The sequence below is a fragment of the Thamnophis elegans genome, chromosome 7 (genome assembly GCF_009769535.1).
Source record: "Thamnophis elegans isolate rThaEle1 chromosome 7, rThaEle1.pri, whole genome shotgun sequence".
NCBI classification, from domain to species: Eukaryota; Metazoa; Chordata; class Lepidosauria; order Squamata; family Colubridae; genus Thamnophis; species Thamnophis elegans.
The window spans coordinates 26,246,552-26,260,558 of NC_045547.1; the positions used below are offsets into that span (position 1 = coordinate 26,246,552).

Below are 14,007 nucleotides of genomic sequence, written 5' to 3' on the forward strand. Positions count from 1 at the left end.
ATTCTAGCTTAAGATTGCTGCTTTGTTTAATAATATATAATGAAGTACCTTCTTATGCTTCCTACCTAACAAATGTATATTTTAGTGAAACATTGCAAAGTATGTTACTTTCCAGTAGCATGCTCCAAACAAGGCCCTAGGGGGTTAAATGTAGTACATTTAAGGAAACTCTGCTAAAGTAATTAGGCTACCAAATTTGACTCGCATGACTGTATTTATAACCTAGGAGGAAATATTTTCCAGACCCCTTATGCCTATTTTTGTATCAATGTTAATCCTTATAGTTCTTGGCTATTTTTCTGCCAGGAAAACTGGATCCTAAGTTGCTTTAAATATATACTACATAAAGTATAAATACAAGTGGCAGCAGACTTATGAAACTTTACAGAGTTAAGTGAGAAGTGCTATTGGTCTTGACACTTTGACAAAATTACCTGGAATCAAAGGCATTAATTGATTATAGCTTGAATTTTATATCAGGCTCAAAATCTCCAGGCAGCTATCATGTGCTGCAAATCTGCACCTGATTTGCTTTGTTCAGGATTACAGTGGGTTTGCTTTTAATATTGTACAGGGTAGAAACACACTACTGAATGCAATTTGCAAATGATAGTTCAGCTAGTTTTAAGTTAAATCTATTCTCATATCAAAATTACTCTGATCAGCATATAGTTAAGCACACTATTAATATTTTCACACTCATAATATTTATAAGGGGGGGAAATGCAAAAGACATGCAGAAGTTCATGACTTTGGAGATACACCCAGAGTTCTGTCTGATGTGTGTGTGTGTGTGTGTGTGTGTGTGTTTGTGTGTGTGTGTGTGTGTGTTTGCGCGTGCAAACCATTTGTAACAATTCCTAGCCATCTTTTCTTTTGTATGGAAAACTCTCAAGGTCTACAATTCAGGGTTTCTTTTCTTTTGACATGCTTGTTGAAAGGGAATTCTAAATATTATTTTTTTCCTAGAGTTACACAATCTTTCTCTGGGGTTTATTTTTGTGGTAGAAAAAAAGTGTGCATTTTTGTTTCCCTATTCAGAATAATCCATAAGTAGACATGTAAGATGAGCAGCTATTAAACTTTATACTCTACTTACTGAGTGAAGTATTTCCAGTCAGAGGTCTTCTAGTCATTGCAATGAACTTAATTACAGCACTTGCTAATATAAACAACCATATGGAATCATATGATTGAAAGGGACCTTGGAAGGCTTCTGGTTGCAGAACAGCTATCCACTAAGTTGTATCCTATACAAATGGCTATGCAACCTTTGAAGCCCCTTCAGTGATGGAGCACACATGACTTCAGGAGGCAGATTGTTCACCTAATATTCCTCTTTATTTTGAGTTTGGGTGTGTCTCTCTGTAAAACTTCCACCCATTAGTTGGCATAATCATTGAATGAAATGAATGAAAAGTATAATTAGTACATCATGTTATGGGCACATTAATAAATCCAAAATAAAAGTATCACCTGCCATATTTAAGCATGTTTTTAAATTCCATTCAATTCACCTGTCAAAGAAATATGAATCTCACGATGTTACATGAACACACCAGAAGAAGTCAATTGGTAACAGTTTGAAATTTAAGATAGCAAGCTTTTGATTGATTCTGGTAAGGACATGATGAACTAATATCCCTGGAAGAGAGGGGCAATATTACAGCTGAAAACAGTATCTTGGATGCTGTACTGAGACTGCAGTAATCTCCCTGGACAAAGGAGAAATATGGAAATTGCCCATTACTGACAGTTGGTTTTCATGAGAACATGGGAGGAACTGAGATTTTTGTGGCAGTCTTGTAAATATCTAGGAGTTGTGAGATTTCTTCAAACTTGGGGCCATCAACGTAGCCCATCGAGACATAAAATTAATCTGCGCATCATCTCTTAATCACTTTGGATTGAATTTTTTTAAATGTCTTCGCAAAGATTGAGAACCTTTGGAATGGCAAGTTTTTTTTGATTTACTGAATGAGTTTTCTTCATTCCTTTAAGAAAGAAATTTTAACTAAGAATTTAAGTATTTGTAAAAAAAAAAAAGTACAAAATATAGAGCAAAAGGGTAATTAGAATGTTAATTTTAGAAATTTTAATGGGATAAGAATCCAGATTGAATTAAGATTTTGAAATTAATTGTAAGAATTCTTCTTATGGGAAACTTTTACGTTTGTAGCTCAGAGTTGAAATGAGGAGTCCTTGGTGCTCTCTGAGTATGGTCCACTTGGTGCATTGATGTTACCTAGTTAGGATAATGAAACATCTTTAAGAAAACAATCAAGCTCAGAGAGCACTAAGGACCCCTCAAAAATTATAGAATCAGAATCTTGAAATCTTGCTTGAAAAGGTTAATATATGGTCAGAATTCAGTCTAGCAAAAACATAAATTAATTTAGAGCTGGCAAGGAAATTGCCAGAGGTGGAACTTTTCCTCTTGAGTGAGGTCATGTGCCTAGATTTGGCTGACGTACAGTAACATGGAGTTCTGCCATTCTGTTTCCTGATGCTTTGAATATCCATCTGTAGTCCTTTCCCTGGCATTTTAATATCCTATTCTGACAGGTACTCTTAGGAAATTAAAAAGTCTCCAAAATAAATCCTTCAAGCAGAAAGAAGCATGCACTTTTCTGAAGTTGAATTACATGGATGTATTTCAGGGGTATGAATAGCTAGTTTATTAAAAGATATAAAAATGAGATATGGATGTGTGTGTGTGTGTGTGTGTGTGTGTGTGTATGTATGTATGTATGTATGTGGATAGATAGATAGATAGATAGATAGATGATAGATAGATAGATAGATAGATAGATATAGCATTTGTGCTGATAAATAAATAAATGGAGACTAGTATAGATCTATTTCAAGCTATTCAGCTCTGAACAGCTAGCCATACCCTTACTGGGATTTGAACCTGGGCTGAGTTTTAAATATTAGGCAGTTATATTAACCTCTAAGCCACAAGCTCTCCTCCCTTTTCAGCTGAGCCAAGGAAATGATTAAGTGTTATGTCAAAGCACCGGGTATGCCCAAATATGGGAGGGAGCATTCTGCTTCCCTTTTGCCTTTCAGCTCCACCCTAGGAACCTTCCAGGCAGAAAACCATGCTTTTGTTGAAAGGCAAGAGGGAAGCAGTATGCTTCTTCCCATATTTGGGCATACCAGGTAGTTTGATGTAACACACACACACACACACACACACACACACACACACACACACACCTGAACCTGCTATACATTCGGTTCCACTGAAAAGTAAACTCTACCACAGCTAGGAAAAGAAAACTGTGCATCTTTCAGATGGTTCTGATCTACCAGATTCATTGTACTTCACCCATTGGCCAAGAGATGTGGGGTCTTCAAATTTTTAATTTAGCACATCTTGTGGACTGTTGGTTTCTCACTTTTGTCACATGTGAAAAGCTTTTTAAAATATTTGAATTTTAATCTATGCAAATATAACTTTTTATATTCAGGAATATTATGAAAAGTTGATATTATGATCCATGGAAAGCTCGGTCATACATTTCAATGAGCAGAAAATCATGTTTGCTCATTTTGCTTATGGGACTGAAAATCCATTGGACACTATTTGGGATACCAGACTGCAGAGCCCACAATGTGCAGTTACTATACATATGCCTGTATGAGGAGGTACTTGAGGAAGTACTGACACCTGGCGCTCTTCTAATGCAATTACATGGAGCATAAAAATCATAAACAGGTTAGAAGGGGGGAAAAACACACAAACGTATCCTCTTTTACAAAAGATAGCAGACAAATCTATCCTAAGAAAACTCCAACATTAGTACAATTTTTATCAAAAAAAATTGGTAAGATATTGGTGGCTACCTCTCCTTACTTCTCCCTAAAACAGAAAGATAAACATTGTGGCTCCTGATGGTTTTCAGACTATGAGTCAAATTACAGTTAGAAAACATTTGATAGATGACCATGATAAAAGAATAAAATAAACAACGCGTTGGTTTCAGCTTTAAATATCCACAAAGTAGACTCCTTGTTAAATACAAAGGATTTAAATAACAATGACTAACATTCTCATAGATGTCACGGGGCACTTCAAATATGACTGCATTAAACTCATTTAGTTTTTTAAAGTGGCCAATTTTCAAATGAAAAATATCAAGAGACAACTTCCTCTGCTGTTTGTAAAATAAGTGGTGGAATTAGTTTCATTTCAAGCAGTACAGACACCAATAGCAATAACCTTGCAATTTGTTATGTATCTTCAAATCCAAGTAGCAACCTTTCCAAGATAATCATCACTTTGTTAATAATGTCACTTTTCTTTTTAAATAAACAACATTGTACATTTTCTTAACATGCTGTCACATTTATGGTTACCTGTTATTTCTGGTTCACATTATATATTTTAGACATATTCTAAGCTACTGTGATCTACATTCAGAACATGGTATGTGGTGTGCAAAAGAAATACATTTATCTGAGTTGTGCATTGCAAGGCATTAATCGATTTGAGTTCAGACCTTTCAGGGTTACTGCAGCTGAAACAAACACGAAACAAAATGTGGTTACTTACCAATCTGTGTGGGGGTCATCAATTATCAAGAGAATTTGGGGCTTCTGTTGGGCTACAGGGACAGGTGTTGCTGATGGCTCTGTGAGTCCTGCAGCAGCTTGTGTGGTTTGCTTCATGGCACTGGAGATGGAGTTGAAGATGCTGGTACCAGAAGAAAGAGCAGTTGGTTGCTGTATTGGCTGCTGCCTCCTCTCTGTTGCTGGGGAAACAGGGTTGCTGGTGGAATTATCTGGACGCTGAAGGTCCATCATGTAACCATTTGGCAAGTTAGCCACAAAACTACTGTCTGAGAGACGCCTTCGCAGGAAATTCATTCTGAAAACTTCCCCAAAGTCAGGTCGAAGAATGCAGAAGCAGATTCTAAAGGGTCTATTTGAGTTTTTACTAGTTGGTTGATATTCTATCACCTTCAGGGCGGAAGAGATATTCTGCCACCTACAATGTTCCTTTCTTTAGTTCTCACCTGTGAAATGTAAGAGAAAACCATTTGAATCAATCACTAGCAGGCTAGGCCTACCAGAAAGCCAATAAGACAACTGCTTCAGGAATTAGGTGATTGAAAAACATAGCCCTAGGAGCTCTTTTCCTATTTTCCAAAGGAAGATAAAATGATGAAGGCCATGTGATCTTGCCTGTAGTTCCTTAGCTCACCTGTTACCCATGGATGTTGTGGGAAATGCTCTCCCATGCAGTTCTAGTAAAAGAACAATTCAGTAGATCTCCAAACACTGACAATGCAAAGAAATATGAATGTAATCGTATTACAGAAACAGCAAAAACATTTAAAAACAGGCTAAAAATGAAAAATAATGCATTACATGTGGGCAAATTACTAAAATATATAGGTACTTCACAAGATTGTACAAGTAAATTAAAGTGCATGAGTGATGGTTTATAGAGAAGCAATTTGATTAATTAAATGCAAAATGTATTTAATGATTTATTTGGCCCACAGTCATATACTGGGCATAAGAAGTCTATTCTTAGACTCAACATATAGGCTGTTATAAAAGCAAGACACTCATGTTTTGATGCACTAGCAAGAACAATTATGCTCCCAAACTATACCTTTTTTTTGCCAAGTATATTTTTATAAAATTTCATTGTTGACTGTAGGAAACATCAAGTTGACTTACAAATGTGCTTGTCTTTCTTGAGCTGAAAGGAATAGTTAGTAATGAAATTGAACATTTTTTGCCCTTTGCTTGAAAGAGAAACCTCCTCCGGCTAGTGTATTTTGGTATATAATTTTGAATCTGGAAATACTTTCTAACAATTGGAACAACTTCTCTCCTGATGATAAAAGAATCCTATCTTGGGAACTTAGAGAGTTGCAAAGGCCTTTTGTATTGCCTGCTTATCAGGGAAGCCAGAGGCAGTTCGATAAAAGCCAGCCGTGCCAGAGAAATAAATCTTTTAAAATTACAGAAGCTATCTACATTTTTCAAAGGCTGCCTAAAATGATGCATTGTTTGTCACTTCCCTTTGCCTTTGCATTTCTTGAATACAAATTCCATTTTTAAGATGGAAACATGCTGAAGGCATTCTTACCCCCAAGATATAGAAGAAAATAGACGATATGGATGTAGAAAAACAAACGTGTACATTTTTTTAAAAAAAAATCTGAAAACAAACATATTATTTCCATTTCTCATTTCTGATTTTTGTGTTGGATGGTATACAATGTAATCAGTAGTCTAAATCAAATCAGTTGATCCTAAAGGAAATCAATCCTGACTGTTGCTTGGAAGGACAAATACTGAAGTTGAAGCTTAAATACTTTGGCCATCTAATGAGAAGAGAGGACTCATTGGAAAAGACTCTGATGTTGGGAAAGATGCAAAGCAAATATAGAATGCAATGGCAGAGGATAGCAATAGCAATAGCACTTAGACTTATATACCACTTCACAGTGCATTATAGCCTCCTCTAAGCGGTTTACAGAGCCAACCTATTGCCCCCAACAATCTGGGTCCTCATTTTACTCACCTCGGAAGGATGGAAGGCTGAGTCAGCCTTGAGCCTGGTGAGATTCGATCTGCCAAACTGCTGGCAGCGGGTGATCAGCAGAAGTAGTCTGCAGTATTGCACTCTAACCACTGCACTACTGCAGCGCATGAGATGAGCCGCAGAATGAGATGGTTAGATAGTTTTATCGACACAATGAACATGAATTTGGGAAAATTCCTGGCATACTGTGGTCCATGGGGTTGCAAAGAGACAGACAGAAACTTAGTGACTGAACAAATTCCATCTTCCAGCCAGTGCAGACTGGCAACTACCCAGAGGAGAGCCTTCTCGGTGGCTGCTCCGACCCTCTGGAACGAACTCCCCGTGGAGATTCGGACCCTCACCACCCTCCAGTCCTTCCGCGCCACTTTAAAGATCTGGCTGTCCCGGCTGGCCTGGGGTTGAGATTCTGACCCCACCCGAATTGTGTGACTGTTGTGCTCTCTTTTTAATATGTTGTATTGTCTCCATGTTGGAGTATTGTTTGTCTTCCCCCCCTTTTGAACTGTGAGCCGCCCTGAGTCCCCCCAGGGAAAAGGGCAGCATACAAATAAAGGGAAAACCAAAACGAAACGAAAACAACAACAGACTTAAAGCAAAAGTTCGTATAGAATCATTGTTGGCATGAGTATGGCAAGGTTTTCCTTTATTGGGATAAATTATCCTTCAAAGTACACTGCTGGGGAATTCTGAGAGCCAAATTCCATGCATCATAAAGTTGCTAAGAAGCACTGAAATAGAAAGTAAGGATGTAATAAGAGAATATGAAACCTTCTATTCCCCATCATCCAGTCAGAGTGAAGAAGCTTCTTGGATGAAAAGTGAAATATCTTCAAAGAAAAAAACCAAGAAATTCCAGTTTCCTCATGAAAAAGCACCTTTGGGACAACCTTGACCCGGATGACTGAGAATCTCTACAGACTTTTAGTTATGCAATTTGGGATGAACACCCTTCAAATGGTGAGGGAATATGAATGGATTTTCAGCAGGGGTGAAATTCAGTAGTGGAAATTTTGAGTAGTTTGGAGAACTGCAAATATCACCTCTGGCTGGCCCCAGAGTGGGGAGGGAATGGAGATTTTGCAATATCCTTCCCCTGCCACACCCACCAAGCCACACCCACAGAACCAGTAGTAAAAAAAATTGAATTGAAATTGAAAACATTTGAATTTCACCACTGATTTCCAGAAAAAACATTGCAGACTATAGGAACCATTAGCACTACTCAGGTGATCCTGAGGACACAGATAAACCTCCAAGTGCTTCATCAATGCTCTAAAAGGATGCAAATGACCAGTTGTCTTGAAGGAATATAAATCCTTCTAATCCCCACCATCCAGTCAAAGATGAAGAAGCTCTTGGATGAGAAGCAAAATATCTTCAAAGAAAAAACAAGAAAGTCCTATTGCCTCCTGAAAAAGCATCTTTGGGACAACCATGATCTGGATGGTTGAGAATCTCTACAGACTTTCAGTTTTTCACTTATAATAATCTTATTTCTAGATTCACCTTATTTTAGTATTGGCCTTGTTACCTAACCCATGTTATGTATATGGTTCTGCTTGTAGGCTTTGTTTTATTGCTTCATTCTCATTCTCATTCTCATTCTCATTCTCATTCTCTCTCTCTCTCTCTCTCTCTCTCTCTCTCTCTCTCATATTCTAGAGGCATGTTAAAGTAGAATTGCCCTATTTTAAATTTTTGAAAAAGAGGATGCTCTGGAGAGGGGATTGCTTTACAGAAAGTAAGATGCACAATGTTATTTACTTAATTATTGTTGTTTTTCTCTTTCTGTCTGTTCCTTTCACCCTCTCTATCTCGCATCCCAATGGTGCATTTTATCCACCATCAGATTACACCATTAGTAATTGAAATTGAAGGGTGTTTGTCACCTTCAGAAGAATCTGTCTTTAAAGCCAATCAAAACGCACGTTCAAATAATCTAGCTTTTAATGTTATAGTAACAAACATAAATAATAATCAACATTGGGTAGAACTCTACATGGAGCTGGTTCCATTACAAGAGTACCATTACTTCACACATGAAAAAAGACTTTCTTTTCCTGAGTGAGATCATCACATATCATATACACTAAATTCTCTCTTTCTCCAACCAGAGGAAACAGATTTACACTGGTTTCTGAAAAAGTGAGAGATCTGGTTCACTTATTGTATTAAGCAACATCTTACTTAATAACTCTCAATCAATTGAGTCTGTATTCTATTTTTTTCCTGTTGTAAATGTATACACAGTCCCTACCAGCAATTCTATTCTTTAATCATATTTCCCCACCTAATTCCTTCCAGATGTTCTGAATCGCAATTCCCATAAACAATTGCTAATCCAACCTGTCTGGAGGCTGCAATGATGGGAAAGGCCTTGTCCCAACTGTCACTCTCTCAGTTACACCCTCTGACTAAACTCCTACAGTACTGTTTTCCCATGAGCAAACTGTCCATGTGTTACATTACAAATAATCTATTTATAATAAACTACCATTCCTCAGCACACAATCAATGTACTGCTGTCTTTATGACAATGGACAAATAAATGAGAACTATATTTCTCCCTTGGAGCTATCCAACCAGCCTCAGGTTCACAAGAAGCGATAAAAATGGTTTCTTAATGAAAAGTAAATTGGAAATAGTGTCAATTCTTCCATAAAGATCTTATTCATGAATGTGGATCTGAAATTTGTTTTAGTTCCTAAGAGAGGCATTTCTCCTGCAGCTTTTATAAAGTATTGCCTACTGCAAGGCAACCAGAATTCAGGCAATGATGTGACAGAGTCCCAGACACTTTGAGATAATTAAAAAACTTGGTCAAACCAGCTTTTGAGGACAAAAGATTAGAGGCTTTGGGGAAAACTCTAATATAGAGCAATTGACTCCTTTATACATTAACGTTTATTATAAATGGCTCATAGTTTTGCTTATTTACATTTTCTATTCCAGCATTGGCAGGACAGAATTCTATCTTACAAACTGAACATGCAGTCTATCATCAACAGTAGATAGATATTTATTTGGAATTTGGATCATTCCAAATAAATATAATCTTACCGCAGTATGTTTTCCAAATAGGTATCCCAAAACAGATGGTGTTTATATTCTCCTCTATTATATTCACTGCTTGTTTACCATTTTTAAAAACTATTATACCCTTTTCTTCTTCCCTATTCTCAGATTTTTTGATCATAAATTGAGAATTAGTACTGTTATTACTGCTACAAATATTTTTAAAAGCCAAAGTTTCAGGTTTTTCTTTTCCTCACTGCCCCCTCCATTAGTCCTCTGTGAATCATTTTTCTAAACTGAAATTCTCAGAAGGCAAAATGAAAAAAAAAAGGCTACAATTTGTAATCTCTATGGGGCTTTTATTTTGAAGCAATAAAAGAATTTTAATGCATAAAATAAAAAGGAGCCTAAGGGAGTACAAATACAACCTCATTATTGAAAGCTTTGGCTGAATTATTAACATTGCTGGGGTTAAGTCAGGCAATATTTCATAGCACATCCTTGGAGAATTTCTTTAATGTTTTGAATTGAAATATAGAAACTAGCCTGTTTTTTTTTAAACCACACTGAAATCTCATATCTTGTCTTCCACTATGACCCACCCCCCTCCACTAACTTATCTGACCTCGCAGACATGTCTCAATTACAAAGTAAAAATGAATGTACAAGTTAACATTATCTTTCCCTTCCCAATAATTCTGGATAAGACTGTTTAAAATTAAAACATTTCGCTTCTATTCACCCACTTTACAAACTTCAAAGTTTGCCTGTAATAAGCTATATTTTTGTCTTGTGTTATATGGCCTGGTCTACTTATGCAGCAGAATGGTATGGTAGAATTCAGATGAAGAGAGAGTAGACTTCACTGCTTTATTCAACAAATAATGTCCGCACCCCCCCCCCCAAAGGATGGGAAGACACCCAGTGCACATGGAAAGAAGGATCTTCTCTGGCTTCTTTTATGCTATAGTAGTTTTCTATTTATAGGGAGAATTTTAAAAAATCAAATATACTAGAACTTCAACAAAGTATGTTAGAGTATATTATACAAAACCATAACCCCATTTATGCAGCACTTGGGTAACACTTTCAATGTACAATATTTGCCAACTCATTTTTCTTTTGGCAAAATTCCTCAGTGAGCCTGTTAGTAAACCTTGACTTGTACAAAAGAGTTCCAATACCTTTCTCTTCTAATTCATTATCTAACCCAGGGGTAGTCAACCTTTTTATACCTACCACCCACTTTTGTATCTCTGTTAGTAGTAAAATTTTCTAACTGCCCACCGGTTCCACAGTAATGGTAATTTATAAAGTAGGGAAGTAAATTTACTTTATAAAATTTATAAAGCAGAGTTACAGCAAACCCCTACGGCCCACCATGAAAGCTGGAATGCCCACTAGTGGGCGGTAGGGAACAGGTTGACTACCACTGATCTAACCTCTCCTTGCTATCTTACTATGACATTTAATGTGAGAGCTGAATCAAAAGCAATTCTTACATGTTACATTCGGAGTCCCCCAACCCTTCCTTGGCCGTGACCCATTACCAGGCCATAACCTGTTTGGAACCACTTATGCAAAGCTTCATTTGTGTGAGTGGTGGGCACACGTGCTCACACGTAAGTTCTATTTGCACGAGCTGCAAGCACTTGTGCCTACCACTCACACAGAACCATCCCCTCTCCTTCCCCCACCAGGCTGCCTAGTCAGAAAGGTTGTGGCCCGCTGTATTACATGAAACAATTTAATGAAATCTATTGAAAGTTCTCCATGTTCTTTCTTAATGCTGCATTGCTAATATACATGTGCATTCATACATAACAGACTACAAAGATAACTAAGATCTTCATCTTCATTCCCATATCCTAAAGATTCCTGACAAGTGGATCTGTTTTTCACATTTGTTATCTTCTCCCTGGAAAATCGGGAGGTATAAAAGACTCCTTGTATAAGAAAATCCACAGCCATAGGTTGAAGCTGAGTGACAGATCAGCCAACAATAATTTTTCTTCCTTCTATCTGCTCTTGTTCCAGTTACATTCATATCACAATCAAAGTACACTCTTCTAACCAAAAGGAACATGATGTGCCTTGCCTTGCTTTGTTTTCTGCTCTACACCTGACCTCTCTTATACTCAAAGACATGTCTTCTTTGCAAGATTCTATCCTTTTTCCTTCAAAAAAGTATTTTTCTTCTTTCCACTATCACTACTGTTTTCTGAACCTTCTAAGGCAAATGCTAGGTACAGAATAAAACACAGTTTCTCTGTTGTCAATACTTCCTACTGGCTCTGATGTGGTTCACCTTTCTTTGGTTAAGGCTAAAGGTTTCTCCTGTCTAATTGTGTCCAACTCTAGGGGATGGTGCTCATCTCCATTTGTTAGCTGAGGGAGTCAGCATCTTCTGAAGACATTTCAGAAGGTCATGAAGCCTGCATGACTACTGTGTTTTCCCCAAAATAAGACCCTGTCTTATATTTTTTGCCTCCAAAAAAAGACACCTGGTCTTATTTTCGGGGGGATGTTGTCCACTGATTCATCTCGCTTGCATGCATCATCCCCAGTCTCATTTCCGCTGTCAGAGACCTTCAGGAACTTCTTCAGCTGGCAAGGCCAGCAAGGGTTTCCTGAAGGGCTCTGTAGCTGATAACAGCTCCAGTTGGATCCGGAGCTCTGTTATTGGCTAAAGAGATCTTCAGGAAAGCCTTGCTGGCTGCAGAAGAAATGGGCCGAGGTGTGTGAAGCCTGACTGCAACTGCCCGAAGGTAAGTTGTAGGGCAGCTCCCCCCAATCCCTAACCTAGCTTAATTTTTACCCGTGCACCCTGGAGTGGGTGGGGTCTTAATATCAGCTTATTTTGGGGGGTAGAGCTTATATTAGGTGCACATGTAAAAATCAAGCTAGGGCTTACTTTTGGAGTAGGTCATATTTTTGGGAAAACATGGTCTACATGAAGGCACATGGAATGCTGTTACCTTCCTGCCAAACTGGTACCTATTTATCTATTCACATTTGCACGGTTTTGAACTTTCAGGCAGGTAGGAGCTGGGGCAAGGGCAGGAGTTCACCCATCACACTATGTTCAGGTCTCAAATTCTAGCTGTCATATTTCCAGAGACAAGCTTAGTGTCTTTAATTCCTGAGCTTGTTAGTGATTATACCACTACAAGTATTCTCTTGGAAACTTCTTCTTAGTTCCAACCTTGCCAGCTTTAGCTAGAGCTGGACTTCAGGGCTGAAATCTAGGATTTTCTAATCTCCAATAGTGATTGATAGATAATAGGGCAACTTTTCTAGGGTCTGATGAGGACAAAACAGGAGTAATGTTGCTCATCAAAACTTTCTTATTTTTAGAAACACTTTACACTTAGGAGTTAGCTGATTAGGTATTTTCAGAATTATTGATGACCAGTTTAAAAAAATAATTACTTTCCGCAAAATGGTGCTTGATCTGTGATTGTCCAAAGAAAGGTTGCAAAAGTTTATGCCTATGACTTAAAGGAACCACTGACCTGGATCCCTGACTATTCATGAGACGACAGTAACACAAAATGTTGCATACTACTGGGCAATTCAGCTAGCTTGTAAATGACAAAGAGAGATGTGTTGGCAGGGTCTATATTTTCTAACCTTTTTGATTATGGTGCGCTCTTCCTTTTTATCTTCCTAAGTGTTTTTCAAATTATATTGCTGTGCTCCTGGACCCTAGCCCCTTCTTTCTTTTTTCTATTTGGATTTACAATCTCATTGTAGAGGAAAGCAAAAGCTCAGCTGCACAACGGACAATATTTTTCAGGTTGCTCCTGCCTACAATTCACTACTGAATGGCTAATTATTCTCTTCTGTCTAAGTAATTAAATGGTATGAAAAGGAAGAATCATTTATTGTATATTATAATCAATAGATTAGACATGCACTGACCTATGTAACAGAAGTGGTATTCAGCAAGTTCTGACCAGTTCTGGAGAACCGGTACCTGAAATTTTGAGTAGTTTGGAGAACCAGTAAATACCACTTCTGACTGTTTCTGTCCCTTCTATTGTCTGCCTCCCGAGTCCCAGATAATTGGGAGGAAATGGGGATTTTGCAGTAATCTTCCCTTGGAGTGGGGAGGGAATTGAGATTTTACAATATCCTTCCCCTGCCACACCCACCAATCCATGCCCACAGAACTGGTTGAAATTTTTTTGAATTCCACCACTGCTATGTAAATGCAAAAACGAATTATATAACTGTATAGTATGAAATTGCATTTGTAGAAACGTTGAACTGGCCAAAACATTGTGAGTTTAACTATTGGCAAGGACTTCAGTTCTACCTCTATGATAAATACAAAAGCGGACCTCTTTAGACCAGCTGCTAAATCTGAAATTTGTTATTATTATTTTGCAAAGCAAAGTAGTTGAGATTGACAA

At 37.7% G+C, this 14,007-nt stretch overlaps 1 protein-coding gene across 1 annotated transcript in view; it reads right to left on the minus strand.

Moving 5' to 3' along the window:
* LOC116511109 (synapsin-3-like) overlaps positions 1 to 4,875 on the minus strand; it is a 187,344-nt gene extending 182,469 nt beyond the window's left edge. The window contains exon 1 of the mRNA XM_032220926.1: positions 4,562 to 4,875. Within this exon, the coding sequence (XP_032076817.1) occupies positions 4,562 to 4,875 (314 nt within the window). The remainder of the gene's footprint in view (positions 1 to 4,561) is intronic.
* Between the last annotated feature and the right edge of the window lie 9,132 nt (positions 4,876 to 14,007).